This window comes from Ptychodera flava, chromosome 14 (genome assembly GCF_041260155.1).
Source record: "Ptychodera flava strain L36383 chromosome 14, AS_Pfla_20210202, whole genome shotgun sequence".
Taxonomy (NCBI): domain Eukaryota; kingdom Metazoa; phylum Hemichordata; class Enteropneusta; family Ptychoderidae; genus Ptychodera; species Ptychodera flava.
In genome coordinates, this window is record NC_091941.1 from 1,238,410 (window position 1) to 1,258,970 (window position 20,561).

The 20,561-nt window shown below is 39.0% G+C and overlaps 1 protein-coding gene across 2 annotated transcripts in view; it reads left to right on the forward strand.

Annotated features, from left to right (window-relative positions):
* Positions 1-20,561, forward strand: part of LOC139148907 (protein cornichon homolog 4-like) — a 30,116-nt gene that overhangs the window by 5,754 nt on the left and 3,801 nt on the right. The window contains exons 2-4 of one of the 2 annotated variants that reach the window (XM_070720357.1): positions 13,727-13,812; positions 15,727-15,839; positions 17,321-17,461. In XM_070720357.1, the coding sequence (XP_070576458.1) occupies positions 13,801-13,812; positions 15,727-15,839; positions 17,321-17,461 (266 nt within the window). In that variant the 5' untranslated portion in view covers positions 13,727-13,800. The remainder of the gene's footprint in view (positions 1-13,726; positions 13,813-15,726; positions 15,840-17,320; positions 17,462-20,561) is intronic. The other variant, XM_070720355.1, reaches the window with a different exon arrangement.

Here is a 20,561-nt window from a genome sequence, read left to right on the forward strand (position 1 = left end):
CACCTTCTTCTTGGAAACGACCTTGCTGGGGACAAGGTCATTACTAATCCACTTGTGACTGATAATCCTAGTTTAGATCAGGATCCAGAGCCAATTGAACAAGAGATACCCGATTTATTTCCTTCATGTGCCATTACTCGAGCCATGTCAAAGAAAACTTCCGAGAATCAAAATACTCTCAAAATAATGTCACAGATGTTGACTTAAATGACACCTTTCTCAGTCAGGTGTTTGACACGGAGCATTCCGTTATCCCTCGTGGATTTGAAACTTCCAGTAAAACTTCTGCTGACCAAAGTCAGACATTTTCTAGATCAAATCTCATTGCAGAACAACACAAAGACCCAGATATTTTGTCTTTGTTTGACAGGGTAGATGATGAAGGTAAAACTTCAGATAGCTCTGTTCCTATTATACAAAATCTGGTATTCTCATGCGTAAATGGAGACCTCCAGACGTTTTGGTTGATGACGATTGGGCTATAAAACATCAAATTGTGGTTCCAAAACCCTACGTGCTGAAATATTGCGCCTGGCCCATGAAACGCCCTGGGCTGGTCATTTGGGAGTAAGGAAAACTTATCATAAAATTCTCAGTCACTTTTATTGGCCTAATCTCAGGCAGGATGTAACACATTTCTGTAAAACTTGTCACACATGTCAGATGGTAGGAAAGCCGAATCAGACCATTCCAAAGGCCCCTTTACAGCCAATTCCTGCATTTCAAGAACCATTTAGTAGGATACTAATAGACTGTGTTGGGCCCCTACCAAAAACAAGATCAGGAAATGAGTACATGTTGACAATTATGTGTACATCAACTCGGTTCCCAGAAGCCATACCACTGAGAAACATAAAGACAAAGACTATAGTGAGAGCTTTAGTCAAATTTTTCACTTTATTTGGCCTCCCCAAATGTGTCCAGTCCGATCAAGGCTCAACTTTATGTCTGGTATTTTTCAACAAGTAATGGATCAGCTAGGCATTAAACAGTATAGGTCATCCGCCTATCATCCAGAAAGTCAGGGTGCTCTTGAGCGATTTCATCAAACTTTGAAAAACATGATTAGGACCTACTGTTTTAACACAGAGAAGCAGTGGGATGAAGGAATTCATTTTCTGCTCTTTGCTGTTAGAGAGTCAATTCAAGAGTCTCTTGGTTTTAGCCCATTTGAGCTTGTATTTGGACATACAGTCCGTGGCCCACTTAAGCTCGTTAAAGAGAAATTCCTATCAGACGATGATGATTGTCTGAATATTTTGCAATATGTGTCAGATTTTCGTACAAACTCTCTAAAGCATGTGAATTAGCCAGAGAAAATCTTGAGTCATCTCAGCAGTCAATGAAAACCAAATATGATAAAAGCACCTCAAAACGGAAGTTTGAACCAGGTCAAAAAGTTCTTGTTCTACTTCCAATTCCTGGCAAACCACTCCATGCTCGTTACTTTGGGCCATACCTAATTGATAAGAAATTGAGTGATTTAAATTACATCATAATAACACCTGACAGGCGAAAACAAAAACAGCTATGTCACATAAATATGCTTAAGCCATATTTGGATAGGGATAATCCTACTATAACTCAGCCTGTCAGTGCAGTCAGTTCAAACCATTATGAAGATAGTGATACTGAAACTGACTTGAGTGAAAATACTCTAACTCAAAGCTGGGCTCGGTCAAGCTTCAGAACTCAGAAATCCTGGAGAAGCTGGAGTCTACAAAGTTGGCACACACCTCCAGAACACAACACAGAACAACAACAACAGGTGAAAGAACCTGCTCCACGAATATAAACACCTATTTCAAGATATTCCAACGAGGACAAACATCATCTACCACCACGAAGATGTCTGCGACAGTAATCCAGTGGAACAACATCCAGACAGACTGAATCCTGCGAAAGCGGAATATCTCCAGGAGGAAGCCAAGTATTTGCCGAACAATGACTTTATCGAACTCAGTAAAAATAACCAGACTTTGCCGTGCATACTTTATGCCAAATCAGTGCCATTTCAAGTTTTCCAACAACAAATTGCAAGAAGATAGTCATGGGACATCCTGTTTGCTACTTTTCACACAAATTTAACAAATCCCAGAGAAACTACTCTACAATTGAAAAAGAGTGTTTATCTTTGATATTAGCTTTACAGCATTTTGAAGTTTATGTTACTTCTTCAAATCAGCCAATAGTGGTTTATATTGATCACAACCCTCTTGTTTTTCTGCAGAAATTTAAAGGCAAAAATCAGAGATTGCTAAGATGGAGTTTAATGTTACAGGAGTTTAATCTTGACATTAGACATATCAAAGGCAGAGACAATTTAATTGCAGACTGTCTCTCTCGTATTTAGAGTTTATTGTTGTTCACTTTCAAGAAATTTTACTTTAGAGTAAAACAAAATTTGAGTACTTAAATCCTTGTCAAGATTACATTTGTAAAAGAAAGATTTTTCTTTGAAAAATTTTCTTTTTTTGAAGAAGGGGTGTGTTATGTAGGTCATTTCCCCCACACTCATCATGACCTGAGTTCAATTAGTCTAGAACATTCTCAAGGTCACTGCCCTTGATGACCTCACAACCTTGAATTCAATTAGTCATGTTTGGAATGTTCTGGAAAGTTGATTAGTTGTGTAAGGGAGATAATTTTAGAACAGTAATTAGCATGTCAATAAAAGTTCTAGATTGTTCTTATATGCCTTTATAAAAGGGACGTGCTCAGCTTCCAGTCAGACTTTTGGGATCGTGTCTCTTGTGTGTTACTAAACTCCAGCAGTAGTCATTCTCAAGACTTTTCAAGACCTTCTCTGTCAACGCTGGATTTATACTGTGGACTTTGTGCAACTTCAAGCCTGCAAGCCAAAGGACTGTTCATTCATCCAACTGACTGTTACAACTCTGAGACTGGAGCTTTGCCGTCCCAGCTGAGATAAGTAGTCTGTACACTTTTAAAGCTTGTACTCTATCCCTGACTTAGCAATTAGTTTTATTTTCGTAATAAATTTGTTTTAAACGTTAACTGCTGAGTTCACCCTTTTGTTCGTTTTCTCTGCACGTAACAAGATGAACTAAATGATAGTTATTGAACATAGCTTTGGTTGACATGTTCTTAGGGATGATCCGATGTGATATATTCACAGTATGATGAAATCTTCAATTGTGCATTTTTGCAGCGATTTTAGCCACTTTTTTCTGGCCACTGCATTGAGCTATCAAAGATTTCCACCTTCTTCATCACTTGTGTCAAAAATAGTTATTCTCTACAAAAACACAGCGGAGCTATATCGGCCGCTAGGTCGCTTGTTTTATATGTAGAGAAGAGTGATGTCAATATTACTAGCATAACTTGTGGTTGAAAAGTGAGTGTGTGCTATCAAGCCCTTTGGCTTTGCAATGTCCACCCACCACGGTGCAGTGTTGAACCTACCAAAACAGTGATGCATACAATCTGTGTACCGGTACCAGGGTTAGCGGTAGGATTTTCAAGTTAGTAGCCACACTTACTCAGTGTGGCTAATTTGGTCCTAATTTTATTAGCCACACGCAACTTTCATTAGCCACACATACTAAATGCTGGTAGAAACATGCTTCAGTCTTCAAGTTTTTGATGTGATACATTCATATATACATATACATATATGTATATATATATATTTCACTGCAAAGGCTACACAGACAGTAGACATGATCTTTAAGTAAACTAAACATTTGTAAAAGCACATTCAGAGACACACAAGACCTTATAAACATTTTTCAAGAACAGACAAATCATCATTATGTGATTTGGGAAAATTGTTTGAACTCAGACCAAAATAAAAATGAAAAAGAGTAAAATATTGATGAACATGTTACATCCTCATCTATATATACTCTTTTGTTGTTGATTTTGCAAAACCTGTATTGCACTTTATGATCAAGATCCCCAATTGGGATAGGATTTCAATAAAGGCTTACTTCACTTTACTTTACATGCCTACTCTAGTTAAACCAGATACAGAAAGGTGATGAGCGTATAATAGATCATTACAGTTAGTAAAATTACTTTTCCGATCAGAAAAAACTATTAAAAAGGTGTTACAACAATGAGACATTGAAGTTCCCGCGACAGCATCGTTAGGAAAATGGCACGTTTTGCCAGTACCTTCATGAATCTGTGTCCCTCCGTACCCCCGTTACCTAAATAGAATAGTCCCACTCCGCACATCCGCCATTGTTATTCTCACTCAAGGCCACGATGCGACGTTGGTTTTCCTTCTCTAAATATGCAATGTCATTTGTTTGAAGCTATTATCCTTTCAGTGAAGAGTTTTTACCGGTGACTATTACAAACTTTCAATGCTATGTCGTTGTTTTCACAAGATGTAGACCGTTTGATATTGCAATGTCGACTTGCTTTTATGTGCAGTCAATGCACATGCCATGCCAGTTTAGTTGACGGTTCACACTAAGCTGTTGATGACAGCATACACGACGTCTTTGATTCACGTTTACTTTTTTCAAGTTATGATTAATGTGGAAATTTCACTAAAATGTCGCTGATCCAGGGATAGTGTAATGATTTGATTTGATACTCCGATATGAAATACTGTGTCAATAAAGCTCAGAATCGTCGCTGAGTTTTGCTGCTTTTAGCTATGGTTGTCTATCTTAGTATCAACGTGATCGGAATGCCACAGTTCATGGAGATCGAGATCGCGAGAATGTAATTGTAACCCTTAACTGTTTTCTGTATTTTGTCTTCCTTTACAATTTCAAGTAAGTGCTTTAAATAAAGAGTTTTTTATGTTGTCTTTAGCACATCAGTGGAAAAGCATTAAGATTTGGACTGTTTAGTTTTATCAATTTCGACTACAGAAATCAGCTGTCGCCACGCTTTTGAGATCGTGGCGATCGCCGATGGGTTTTTGTTCGCCACAAACAAGTTTTAGTCGCATTTTGCGACTGTGGCGACCTCTACCGCGAACCCTGGGTACTGAGTCTTCAACTTTTTTGTGAAAGAAGTAGTATCGATAAGAATCATTGCCACTATTAAACTGTGATATTACCAGTTAGAAAGGCAGTTAAATCAAATCGATAGCACTAATCAGTTTGAACTGTGAGCGTTTGGCGAGAGTTTGTAGTCAAATCAACAGAAACTGTTCACTACAGTCAGTTCACTACATGTGAATCTGATTGGAAACAGTGTATGGCCAATGTCAAAGCACAATGGATCCAGCAGTTCATCGCCCTTTGTCCAAAAATCACATAATGATGACCATTGTGCATATTCATTTTTTCTCATTCTGAGCTCAATCTGTTCTCATACTTCTCATTGACTGCACTGTCTGCAGTCCAAATGACTTCCCTCTCTTCGGTGACAGCTCTGTCTTCAGTCCAATAGCGCTGTATGCAGTTTCTGGTTTGTCACTAAATATAGCTGCATGTGTGCAACATGGGACACTACTGCTTGAAATGTCAGTGTTGCATGCGTGGCACCATGGTCACTCCACAAAAGTGGACTGTAGTATGTAGTCTCATTATGTAGTCAATCAATGTCAATATGAAATTCATGATAGACAGTTCATGATCCCACATATGTCAACAGGCAATATTGATACTGAGTTCTTATCATAAATCATAAAACATTTATACTTCAATAATATTCATTATATCATACCAGTATATTAATGAGGCAACTGAAATTGGATCAGCCAAGATACGAAAATTTCAGTGCTATATTTTCAACATAGAACAGCTGAAACATGAGCAACTCTTGGTTGGAGAAAATCAAATTTTAACTTTTCGTGCTAGAATTTCAATATACTTTTGGGATATTGTAGCAACAAGTCATCGTTGATGATATCATCCCTGCTGGGTCAAGCATTTTTAGGAGTTGTTAACCCTTTTCCTGCCAAGTCGGTGAAAATCCGCTTGAAATTCGGTGTAGCCAGAATCTAAGCACTGGTCAGGGAAAGACACTTATTTTTTATCCACTTGCCCTTCGGGCAAGTGGGGGGTTAAGTTCACTTGCCGAATTGGAAAACCACTTGCCCAGTAAAATTATGTGGTTCGCAGTGATTTTTTATTTCACACACTTTACTTCAAAACCTTTATCATGTTATTCATCAAACTTCATGATGTAGTGAAAAATGTCAGTCACTCTCTCACTATTGCTGGACAGCTCATTAATATTCAAGTTCATAAAAAAATTATAATATATAATATGCTTGTATGTTTACTTTCTTAGGGCTATAATAATGTACAAATAATAAACAGCCACTTCCACTGTACCTTCGAGGTATTTTTCAGTTTTAACTGAACTGTACAGAAAGAAAAAATCTTTAGAAGTTATAAAGGAATTTTTGAAGCTTCTGAAAAATAGTGTACTTCTTTGTCATGTTTTTACACTACCTATATCATCCCTGACCACCATGGCACCATGAAGTTTTCATTACATTGCACTATACATGTTTTTCTGATGACCTAGGTGGTCTTTTTAATGCCCAGGCGACATCAACTTAGGTTGTCAGCGAGTTTACGATGTGATGCATGCTGAATATCTCGATGTGAAATTCGGTCCGATTGCTTTTTTGACAGTCATTTTAGAATGGGGAAAATTCACAAACAGAGAGGTTGGTTGCCACGGACAAGTAACTTTTGGCTCATTGACCTGAGAAATAAGTCAGTGTTCATTGAAAATTCAAAGACTGGACCCGTTGACACCAAAGCTTGATTGTGACCATGCATGCTTTCATCTTTGCATGCAGTCTTTCCACAATGACCCCAGGGATGCCAGTCGTCACTGAACTAAACATTGCATTGTAGAGTATGTTTTAGTAAAAGTACTATTTTTGGTGCTAATTGTCGCTACCTAATTTTATTTTTATAGAGTTGTAAACATTCATACAAAACACAAAAACTTCGTATGTCTTTTTGATCGTACAGACATGTGGACACCATAACCTTTTCTTGTGAGGGCAAGGAACTTTGTGGACGTACGCTCTACCAGCGTATGGTAATTAACTGATGGTATTGTTTATTGAAAACGATCATGTGATATTATGGAAAACTTATTCCTAATTCTCACAATGAAGTAAAATAATTATTATTTGTTGTTGAAGTCGGTGTTCCCATATCAGAAAATCGATCTCATGGATTTGATTTCTAGGTATGGTGATTATTTTTCACTTGTCCCGTCGGGCAAGTGGCATCGGCGTTTCACTTGCCCGAAGGCGACTTTCACTTGCCCCGGGCAATCGGACAACCCTTAGTGTCTTTCCCTGACTGGTGACCGTTATTCTACCAACCCGGTGGAAATCGGGCCCTTTTTGGGTTACCCCCTTTGCTGCCAAGTCGACGGCACTACGCTTTTGCTATCCCCTGTGCGTTTAGGGGTCATCCGAGGACAGGTTTTCTGACAAGGAACGCCTTTTCTCCTCGAAATGGGTTTGCAGGGAGTCGATAGACAGGGAAAGGTGCAGAAACCTGTCCGCCAGTCCCCCACACCTGAGGGGGGCTGGTTTTTTTTACCGCTTTTTAGCGGACTTGGCAGGATAGCATGGTGACGTTTTCTGGTGGAGTTGGACGTACTTGGCTGCCTGGCACTATAGAGATTGCTGCCGAACTTGACCAACTCGGCAATGCTAATCTAGATGGCTACCTCTTGCAAACGACTTTGCAGATGGTGCCGATGGTGCGAGACGAAAGTCACTTATTCAGTTGTGCGTGACTGAAAATGAGAACGTATTTTTGACGGGACGGCTCGACTTGTTCCTCCGATGGAACGGATATGAACGACTTGGAAATACCATTACAAACTGGTGTCCGACGTATTAAGCTGGGCTTCAGCTCTGCAAGTTCAAGCCAGGCAACGTCCTTCACTGCCTTGGCCGTGCCATTCAATGGACGTGGCTTTGGATTTTTTATTTATTCCATCGTCCGAAGTATTGGCTCTAGTTTGCAGGCAAACGTATTCTGTTGCCGACGACCTTGGTTACTACGTACGCTATTTGCATACCGAGAATTCAGGGTACATGAGGTCAATGCTACGGGGATACCGCCTGTACTGAGCAGGGACTGCTTTTGTTATGCAAACCAGCTAGCTATACAATGGCTGCCAGGCATGGAGACGTCGATGGCTAGAACAATGGAAGCATATTGCGTTGTACCCGTGCATCGCAAAAGTGAGACTGACAACTTGGGTGTAGTGACTGGTTATCACTGGTTAGCTGCAGCCCAAGCCATGGCGGTACAAACCCGTACCTGACTGAGGACCGCTCGATTAAGTCGGTAATGAACGGTAACACTCGTAAGCCAACTCCCAAACGAGCTGGCGAAACTACGTGGAAGCTGTGCCTCAATGGCTCAGCCAAGTCGTTTGTACAACGGCAAAACGTAGTTTTTGTGCTACACTGCCAAGTCGTTGAAGGTACGTATTCAATTGACCCTACCCTGGGGAAAAAGGACAGGTTTGCCGGTGCTGCCGCACCCTAGCACGACCCCCAGGGTCTCTGACTAACAGACGAGCGAGTTATGTTTGTGCCTAGCGGACGTGCGCAATACTGAAGGAGCTTATTTCCGTAAAAGTAAGCATGAAACGGCAATAAAATGATGCACCCCCTGGGGCAAACAAAGCCGCTGACCCCAATTTTTTTCTGCAGTAACCCTTGAGCACCTTCCCCTGTATACGGGCATGTAGAAATTATCGAAGTCTAACACGTATAAGTACTGCTAAAACTACCCTGAAAATGGGCGGTTTCTGCCAAAATGCCTGGCAGGATAACGTGCAGGAGAGCCAATCTTTTGCAGGCACGGAAAAGGGGGCCGTTTTCTACTGACTTGGCAGGATAACGGACAAGGGCGCTCGGCAGGAAAAGGGTTAATCCCAGTTTTGATTTTAACTGTTCTTGATTGTGATTGGCAATATCATTGTCACACTAGCAGTTACCTACTAAGTAGTATTGCCTCATTCTTGCATGCATGATTTCCAAAAGTGTTATCGAAAAATGTGAACAAATATTTAGTTTGCATAATAATGAGAGAACAAGACATTGTCTGCAAACAGCCTTATTGACTGTCTGATTGCACTATCTATAGTCAAATTGACTGTACTGTACTGTCTACATTACAATCCACATGATTGCACTATCTATAGTCCAATTGACTGTACTGTACTGTCTACATTACAATCCACATGATTGCACTATCTATAGTCCAGTTGACTGTACTGTACTGTCTACATTACAATCCACATGATTGAGTCTATCTATAGTCAAATTGGCTGTACTGTACTGTCTACATTACAATCCACATGATTGCACTATCTATAGTCCAATTGACTGTACTGTACTGTCTACATTACAATCCACACGATTGCACTATCTATAGTCCAAATCACGGTCCCTCCCTTGTGGAGGGACTGTGTGCAAATCAATGTACTTGGTACAATTGCTGGAATTGATTTGATGTCATTTTAGTAAAGTCATTTGGGGAAGTACAGTGTGTAAAGTCCAAATGACTGTCTACAAAACTAAATTTAAACTATAAATACGAAACTATAAGAGAAGCACCTAATAAAAACAGTGTAGCCCAAACAAGGGACTATGTACCCATGAGGCAGGAGACCATTTGCTCTCTTGAAATCGGGCAAATGGTAAACTACCCTCGGGCACCTCGGGCACGTAGTCCCTTCTTTGGGCTATGATGTTTAATACAGGACTGCACAGAATATTTGAATGAACTATACTACAATTAGACAAGTGTATACATAAATACACCATGCTAAGTAGCAATCATTTTGGTGCATGAAATCTTTAGGGATCTTAGAAGATTGTGGCATGAATGTGTATGCATACACTGTATGAATCACTTACGGCCATCATTGATGCACTCGCAAGCTAGCCTCCTTTCTTTCAAATATTGGCTTATAACATTGCAAATACCAATATGAGAGTCGCAAAACTTTCACGTTGAAAACATCGTCGTATAAATCTACTTTGATTTATTGAAGATGAAGAACTGTACATGTCTGTACAGATAAATGTTCCAATATCCAGTCAACATTTCAGAGCTATTAATGAATGATGTTCAAACGAAAAGTTGATATTTCTTGAGGTGAAAGATCATTGCATATAATCACTAAAATGGAACAAAGTGATATTGTTTCATGCAAAATGAATTTATGCAATATATCACACCTGGCAATGGGTATACTGTGAGATTTTGATTAGTTCACTGCATATATGCATAAGTGATACCAATGGATTGAACTTATCAAAATATTTTGTGGTTGACCTGTTGCTGAGGTGGTTTATTAGTCCCCACAGACAAAATCTGTGGGGATCTATGATTGGGTTATGTCAGTAGATGCTTGCTTTACTCAGAGATGCCCCAACCGATTTCTTTCAAAGTTTGTACCAGCATATGACCCTATGCCATACCTGTGCATGTTGATTTATTTCACTGTGTGATCCAATATGGCTGTCAGGTGGCCATTTTGTTTCAATTTTATCATGTCTATAGTAAACACTTATTACCTGTTCATGAGGGCTATAGCGCCCATTTATGACCCAGAGGGGTATAGTGATATGCTTCTGGTAACACACTGCCACAATGGGTACTGAAAAGGTGCTATAGCCCAAATAGAGACCAGGTTTATTAGTAAGGTGTTTTATAAGACACTGCATGCTCATATTGTTAGTCCCCATGGATGCAGTCCAGCATGGACTTATAGATTGTGTCCTGTCCATTCGTCTGTCTGTCCTTCTGTCCGTCCGTCAGCAGCCGTTTCTGTGTCATCCCTGAGCCAATTTTTTTCAAACTGTGCAAGGATAAAGTACTGTGACATACATATGCACATCAATTAATTTTGCGATACGATCTAATATGGCGATCTGGCAGCCATTTTATTGCGATTTTTTCATGTTTTTGAACCACAACTCAACTATCCCAGAACTGATTTCGTTCAGTGTTGGTACACAGATAAAGTACTATGGCATATATATGCACGTCAATTTATTTTGCGGTACGATCCAATATGGTTGCCGGACGGCCATTTTGTTGCGATTTTTTCATGCTTTTGAGCTGTAACTGAATTATCCCTGAACAGATTTCATTCAAACTTGGCACACAGTCATTGTATTGTAGTGTGCATGCTCATCACAATTAATGGTGCGAGCGGAGACTGTGTCATCAGCGATGACTTGTTAAACTTTTTTTATGTTATAGTTTTTAATGTGTTTAGATTTTATGCACTGCAACAATCCATTGTGACAATTTTACTTGACGATTTTTCTACAGTGGTAACAGTAGTACCAATTTCTTCACAAAAGTATCCTTGGCATACCCAGCAACACTCTTGGTTACACTTGAATCTTTGTCGCCTATGAGCTGTTGAAGTTCCTATGCTGTTGGAAAATCTTGCTGTTTTAGACTCTAGAAAGAGGCTTGTCGCTCATCCAGGGTTCTTATCACATTCTAGTCATTCGCCATTGTTTCAAAGATGCAGACAACACCACGCATATGGTCATGTGACCAGACACATCCAAATTTGGCCAAAAACTATTTCCCTAGGGAAACAGGCCCAACAATGGCAAAAGCAAACTAACCTTTTGGTTTGATTCAATTGTTTATGTAACTTATGCGATGAATTATTGATATATATGTCGGACTTTAACAACTGTACAAATTGATAAGGACTATGATTTTGGCTGTTGAGACGATCAAAGCTTAGTGTACCGGTAGGATTTCTCTGAGAGAGGTCCTATTTTGCATGCATCTACACCGTGACTGATACAGCACGAGAGAGTAACCCATAGGACCTAAATAAAGTGATTGATGCATCGACTTTTAAACATAACTTGTACCATGTATCATGTATTAGAAAATCAATGATCAATGGTTCTGACCAAAGGGTTTTACAGAACGATGTTATTTTATGCATAAAGCTAGCTACTGTGGAAAAAGAGATATGTGCCACGTTAAATGTTGCTGTTCAAACCGATCATCTGACCCAGCATGGATACTTTCCTTGCAGTGTTCAACATTTGTATGGACGTTAGACGTCGCTGACGCTTCAATTTAAAGGCCTAATATCTTCGTCTAAAACAGGGACTCATTAAGTACTGGTGTTCAAAATTGGAGAGGCAACTAGCCTTTCGCCATTACACGGCGGCTACTTCTGTTGTTTACATTCATCAGCCATGCAATATGCACACAGCTCCAATGTACCATTGGCCCTACATCAGTCCTTTTTACCCAGCTTCCTACGCACCACCGTGTATACTGTACTGGGTATTGAAATTACAAAGGTCGAAGGGTAACTGAATGGTTTACATGTCACACTATGACTGAGGAAATGACCTTCGAGGAGCTCAACTTCAATGCGCGAATGAGTGAACTACGTTAACTCTGCGTGACCGAACCATTCAGAGAATGTTGTGCCCTCAGTGGTGCATCAAACGGTGAAATGAGGGCCATTTGAGATTTTATTGCACGAATTGCGCAATGGTGTGTCCTAAAATTAACACTGACATAACGTAGGGAATTTATTTGTTTTACAATGTGATCCAATTGAATTATGGCCAACTGGTTGGATTTTGTTTCAGGTTTTTCATGACTAGAGCCATAACTGTGACTTGCATGGACCTATTTGTCTCAAAACTTGTACTAAGACATAAAGCTGTGTCGCACATTGGCACATCAATTTGTTTCATAATGCCATCAAATATGGCCACATGTGCCCATTTTGTTATGATTTTTTCACTTCCAAACAGACAAACCTGAACTGATTTCATTCAGACTTCGTACTTTGACAGTGTGCTATGACATACATATGCTCATCAATTTGTGTTGTGATGCAATCTAATATGGCTGGCAGATGGCCCATCTTATAATTTTCTCATGATCACAGTAACTAGCAAATATACCTGATCAGAATTCAGACATGATTCAAAGTTGATAGAAAAACAATGAATGATGACTTTCACTTGTGTGTCAGTTCTTGTCATAATACTGTCCAAAGTGTATGCCAAGAAGACGTTTTATCTCAAGTTTTTCATGTCCACAGACATTACTTGGATATGTGTGAACTGATTCCATTCAACTTGTCAACACAATGAGATGATATTGCCAATCACAATCAAGAACAATTAAAATCAAAACTGGGATTAACAACTCCTAAAAATGCTTGACCCAGCAGGGATGATATCATCAACGATGACTTGTTGCTACAATATTCCAACAGTATATTGAAATTCTAGCATGAAAAGTTAAAATTTGATTTTCTCCAACCAAGAGTTGCTCATGTTTCAGCTGTTCTATGTTGCAAATATAGCACTGAAATTTTTGTATCTTGGCCGATCCAATTTCTTTTGCCTCATTAATATACTGGTATGATATAATGAATATTATTTAAGTATAAATGTTTTATGATTTATGATAACTCAGTATCAATGGTGCCTGTTGACATAAGTGGGATCATGCACTGTCTATCATGAATTTCATATTAACATTGATTGAAATAGGTAAATAAAAGATGCCAAGAGCACCAAATTTCATGAGCACCAATGTGAACATGACCATTGCAATCTAGAATGTAGAGATGTATCTCAAAGGATACCCAAGTGATAATGACACATGCAACTGGTACTTGCTAATTGACAATTGTTTGTCACAAAAACGTGAACATACCTGTACATGTAACATATAAGATGGCTATCTTATCATTGCAATTTCATGTTACTCTACAGAGCCAAAAATATGAAGTAATGGGTCAAACCCGGAATACAAATGGACCACGGTACAAACAAAAACATGTGCACAAATGCGCATAGAAGTATGTGTATTTCCATATGTGTTAGTACATGTAGATTTGTTTGTACCGCCATCATGTGATCTCTTTGGCGTATTGAGTTCTGTGGAACAAAGTGGACGGTGTCAGTGGGGACTTATAGGTTTGGTAATGTCCGTGCATCCGTCTGTTCATGCAGATATCTCAGAGATGCCGGGAGAGATTTTATTCAAACTTGGCACAAGGATTACTTCATATGTCATACATATGCACGCCCATTTGTTGTTTGATACGATCCAATATGGCCGCCGTGCAGGCATTTTGTTACGATTTTTTCATGTACAGAGCCATAACTCAGGCATATCTCAACGGATTTTATTCAAAGTTGGTACAAAGACATTGAATCTGTATGTCATGCATATCCACATTGATTTGTTTTGTGATACGATCCAATATGGCCACCATGCAGCCATTTTATTATGATTTTTTCATGTACGGAGCCATAACTCAGGCACATCTCAACTGATTGTTTTCAAAGTTGGTACAAGGACATTGATCTATATCATACATATGCATGTCAATTTGTTTCACGATATGATCCAATATGGCCGCCATGCGGCCATTTTGTTACAATTCTTTCATGTACAGAGCCACAACTCAGGCATTTCTCAACCAACTTTATTCAAAGTGGGTACAAGGACATTGACCTGTATCATACATATGCACGTCAATTTGTTTCACGATATGATCCAATATGGCCGCATGGCGGCCATTTTGTTACAATTTTTTCATGTCCTTAGCCATAACTCAGACATGTATCATCGGATTTTATTCAAAGTTGGTACAAGGACATTGACCTATGCCATAAATATGCATGTCAATTGATTTCACAATCCGATGCTATATGGCTGCCTTGTGGCTATTTTGTTATGATTTTGTCATGTCCTGAGCCATAATTTGGATATGTATCAACTGATTTTTTTCAAAGTTGGTATAAGGACATTGACCTGTCATGTCATGAATATGCATGGCTATTGGTTTCACAGACCAATGCAATATAATGGCTGCCTGGTGGCCATTTTGTTATGATTTTTTCATGTACAGAGCTAATAACTCAGACATATTTCCACCAGTATCATTCAAAGTTGGCACAAGGACATTGACCTATGTCATACATATGCACATCAATTGTTTAACGGCATGTAGCAGTATCATGTCAATTATTGAATTTTGTAATTAGTCTGATATGTCAAGAAATACTACATCAAATTTCATGAAACTTGGTACAGATGTTAAGCTCACATTGCTTTAACAGTGAAAAAGACATTTATCAGTGTCAAGTTAATTAATTTGTAATTGCATATGTAATGAACTTTCCTAGAGTGATATATCCACAAATACTGCGTTAAATTTGATGAAACTCGGTACAGATGATCTCATAGTGTTGTAAATATAAATCAATGACACTCAGTAGTATCATTTATATATATATAAATTAATTGCTAGTTTGCATTTACATAATGGATTTTTGTTTTTAGGGTGAATGTCCAAAGTACTGCATCAAACTTTATGAAATATGGTACCAGTGATAATCTGTCAGTGTTAGGATAGGATGCAAAAATGTTTGGCAGCATCCTGTCGATTAAGTACTAATTGATTCATTTTAATGACCATCTGTAATTAATAGGCGGCTTACATTGGTTTTATGTTTTCACCACCATGAAACTCATTTTTGGCCACTAAGCCCCATCTGTATCGCAGTATTTTTAATCACAGGCCTAATTAATAAAGAGGACTCTTTCCTCTCAGAGGACTTGTAACTAAAGTACCCATTGACAAGTGGGGACTGTGTCATTGTCAATGACTTGTTCAGGAATAGAACCATTGTCCTTTTACTTTTGATAGTTTTATTTGTTTTGAAAACGTGTCTGACATGGCTTTATGTTTCCATTTTTTCAGTGGGTCCTTCCAGAAATCATCGCACACACTGTCGTTGTGGTTCTTCTAGTGTTTAATCAATGTTGGTTTTTATTTGCCTTGAATCTACCACTAGCTTCATACCAAATGTACAGGTAAGAGTACTAAGACATTTCCTGGCATTTTTCTGACAATGAGGGCAGTAAAAGAAGGCAGCATAATCTGTCGTTGTCTTTTCCAGTATGAACTTCTGCTGATGACTTCGTACAATCTCTAGGAATAGAAGAACAAAAATATCATCTCTTTAGATGTTTTACTGGTTACTGGAACAGAAGTTGATATATCTTCTGTCAATCATCTGAATCAGAACACATTGAAACATGATTTGGAATACTTGAACTTTTTAAGGTCTGAGATGAGTGACCCACTTTATTATCAACATCACGTCTCAAACAGTATGTTTAGACATCTATGACAGGAATCTAGTTATAATAGATTTTCTGAATTTTAATTCAAAGTAAAATATATATATTTTTTGGAGTAATATGTCATAGGTAGACAATCATGGTGTGGTGTACTGGTATAAATAAATGGAAGTAAGAAATTTTCAACAAGTAAGAATCAGTGTGTAACAGCCAACAGCTGTATGAGATTTACATTGTAATATAATGTTTCTCTTTTACTCGATGAGATGACCTGGTGGGACAGTGATATAATGAAAGAGATTTGGAACAAATCTATAAGCAACATGAAAATCTAGAAATAACTAGGGATTTCTAGGACTTGGCATGAAGAATATACTTACACTGGTAAAAAAAGTGAGATGTAAAAGTTCTGTTAGGATGGAATGAGGTATAGCGTACCCAGATTCCAGACAGTAGACATGTTTTCATGATATAAATTGAAATTTCAATCCAGCAACAGGTCTAAGAGGATAACTCATTTTGTATGTCACCAATTTCCTGTTCTGAACCAGAGACCATTTCAAATATTATATTGGTAGTTTCTCATAGCATAGTCATAATCTGACACAGGTACATTCCTTTAAGTATGATATTCTGGCGTTGAAATACATGCATACACCATTTGAATCTTTTGCATGGACATCACTCTCTTATCACCATCATTAATCCTTTTCCTGTCAAGTCCATATTTCACCACTAGGTCACGATGGTTAAAATTAATGAAACACAATGTATTCCATATGATGTATTTTAACATAATACTGTACATTTGAAGGCTGTTGAAAACATAATACTGTAAAGTTGATTTTTTTTGACAAAAGATGCTATAACATACCAAGCCAAGTGGGTGGAAATACGTCATGTTTTGGCTCAATACCGCTTTTTACTGACTTGGCTGATGGGGAAGTGATACTGTCTGGCAGGAAAAGGGTTAAATCATAAATAATTTAATTACAGTAATATACACAGTTCAAAGTTACTCAGCTCAATTACGTTGGTTGGACATAATCTTCACTTAGTTATGTCTTTTGTCAACGTTGTTGTTGGAAGTACAAGTGTCATTTAAAAAAAAATATCCACAAAATACATCAAGGATGTAACAGCTTCGACGTAAACATTATCATTATTGAAAGAAGCTGACAAAATTTTTGTTTTTTCCAAATTTTGTACAGGTATATAAACATTCCAAGTGGAAACACAGGTCTATATGATCCCACTGAAATTCACAACAGAGGACAGTTAAAATCACACATGAAAATAGCAATGGCTAAATTGGGCTATCATCTGATTTTCTTTTTCATATACATGTATAGGTAAGTATATATCATGGTTACAAGCCTCTTCACCATTGAAAAATATTTGCTGCAACTCATGTAATTTTCAATAGCAATGGTTAGATAGAAAATCTGTGTTCTTCCACCAAAGTGAAGGTACAGAAATAAAAGTGAAATGAAAATTTACCAACAAAAATCTAGCTTGAAGTAATTCTAAGATGACAAGAAAACCTTCCGAATTTGAATTCTTAGCCTTTCATCCTTATTACAATTCCAAGCATGTGTTTACAACCTTACATTTGATTATATAGCAGTTTTCTCATAGTGATAAAAACCCCAAGAAATACACTGTTCATCTTTTGTTTGTTTACAATTTAATAGCTAGACAAATGCACATCATTCATGTAAAAATTGTCACATGGTAACAACATTTAATTATTAAAAGAAAATGTGAATTAGGTATTTAAGTGAATGAAGTGTGAGAGTCAGAACTTCTGGTAGTAAATTTCAAAATTACTTTGATATACAGATTCATTCCTTGCACTGTCAACTTTGCATTTTACACAATACGTTATGGTCTAGGTGTCTCCAATCACTGATCTTGTTTTGAGATGTCGTGTTGTATATATTTTTTGCTCACGTGTGAACACGTGAGCATATGTCGCAGCGATGTCTGTCTGTCTGTGTGTCTGTCTGTCTGTCTGTTGGTCCATTTTCTCAAAAACGGCTGAACGTATTTCAGTCAAATTTGGTAGACATCTTCAGAATTCAAATGGCTAGAACTGAAAAGGTTTTGGTGGGCGTGGCTTGGATATTAATGAAGTTATGAAAGTTTTAATTTTTCTGTTACGCCGCGTATGACAAGTGAAAACAATCGACTGTTTGAGGGCGCTGTGAAATGTGCTTGTCCAGGTTGGCTACAGCTGGATAGCCCTGCGTACGATGCTGTGTGTTCGCTACAGCTAATAGCCCCGCTCACCACAGCCCTGCAAAGACCCGTACGTAGAGTTGGTGACTTCAAATCCATTTTTGGACTTGACGTAAAAAGCCAAATTACTGCCGAAATTCAGCGTTCTTGGGCCCAGTCGTATCCCTGCCTACCTCAGCTACTCGATCGCTTCCAAAAATGCCAGTCTTTTATTCTTTTTTCGTAAATAACCGTCGATGTCGGCAACTCTCTCGCTAGCCCTGCGTACGTACGCACTGTACGCTGTGCATTTCCTGTGTGCGTTCCTAACACACAGCGTACACTGCGTACGTACGCAGGGCTAGCGAGAGAGTTGCCGACATCGACGGTTATTTACGAAAAAAGAATAAAAGACTGGCATTTTTGGAAGCGATCGAGTAGCTGAGGTAGGCAGGGATACGACTTGGGCCCAAGAACGCTGAATTTCGGCAGTAATTTGGCTTTTACGTCAAGTCCAAAAATGGATTTGAAGTCACCAACTCTACGTACGGGTCTTTGCAGGGTGGTGAGCGGGGCTATTAGCTGTAGCGGAACACACAGCATCGTACGCAGGGCTAACAGCTGGATAGCTCTGGTTTCAACCACGGTCCCTCCGTGTTTCAACCTCGTATTGAACATTAAAAATATGATATTTTATTACTCATTCAACTCACTATTCAAGATAAAATATCGTTTAGCAAATTAGCTTTATCCTTGGTAATTGATTGTTTCCCTCGCTGCTCGATCGCCAGAAATGAGTACATACGTTCTCTACCTTGCCTCATGGCATGGAAGTGCTGATGAATAATAACTTTGGGTCAAAGGTATTGAAGTGTCCAATCAGGTTCGTGCACAGAGTCCAAGGTCATGACCTACTTCATGTACTTCTGCACTGTTTGATTTTGCTTCGCCAAGAAACGTGTTCGTCATTGTCCATAGAAGTATGTTTGCTCTCCTTTGAGGTTGTTTGTGAAACAAATTCCGGGATAGGCCTTGGAATGCATACGATCGGCATCGCGGCAGTGCATGTAGCTAGCCCTACGAGTATGACGAGAGTGTCCGGCTTTGGCTACGCCGCCTCCCACCTCCGGTAGGCGGCGTAGCCAAAGCCGGACACTGTCGCCATACTCGTAGGGCTATGCATGTAGCGTACCATGCTTGTGTAACTGCCGAGCTCAACGTGCATTCACGGTTGATACTCGTGTACAATCATGATGTGTTCAATTCTGATGAAGATTCATAAGTCTTACTTTGGCAGTCTTTTTTCCGTACGATAATCCCGACAATACGTGTTACTGTTAGACGAGGTGGCCATTTTATGATAAGTTTCAATACTGCACAGCTACATAGCGTCACTATCGTGTGATCGAGGTACAGCGTTGTTGAACGGGATACAGAAACTCTGCAGAGGGAGAAACGATCGTTGACATGAACAGTCAATGTACTTCAGCACGTAGTCCGCAGATAGCGGATCGAGAAAATAAACGTGTCCCAGTAAATAACGGAATATTTATGTACATTAACTCGATATTAATCAAATTTCCAGCTCATCGCAAAAAAAATGTATTGCAAAGATTAATTTGTCACTGACAAATACTGCACTGTATGGAAACAGTCTGTAGAATTGTTCAACTTCAAGTGGTATTACCCGAGACAAACACTTGTGTTGTCAATTTTGATTTCATTTCATAAACTTCATACTTCATCGAGTATCGTGTATTTCAGCCTTTGTGAAGCCATTTTATTGATATTTTCAATTTTTGTCTTGGCTTTGTTGTGGAACATGTTGAATCGTCTCCGTGGACATGTAGGCAAAAGTGTGACGGGGTCGAAGTGACTTGGGTACCTGGGGCCGACCAAAACCAGTGTGAATTACTGGGGTCAAAGCGGACAGCGGCCGGGATGACGTGTTCCCCAAGCGAGCTACCTTCAGAAGTCTGTTCATCGCAAAAAACGTCAACTTTTAAAACCCGTCATTTATTTACTGATGTTATTCTCAGCATCACAAACATATACGCCTCTGCTATGTATCACAGCAAATAGTTATATTTGAGCGCCCCGTAAATGGGATCCTCGTTTTTTTGCGAACCCGGAAGTGTGTCTTGCTCAATGCATTTCCTACCCATAGCGAGGGAAACTGCCTGCGTTCCCATGCTCCCATGCACCCTTTTTCAATGCCAGTGCAACGCCATC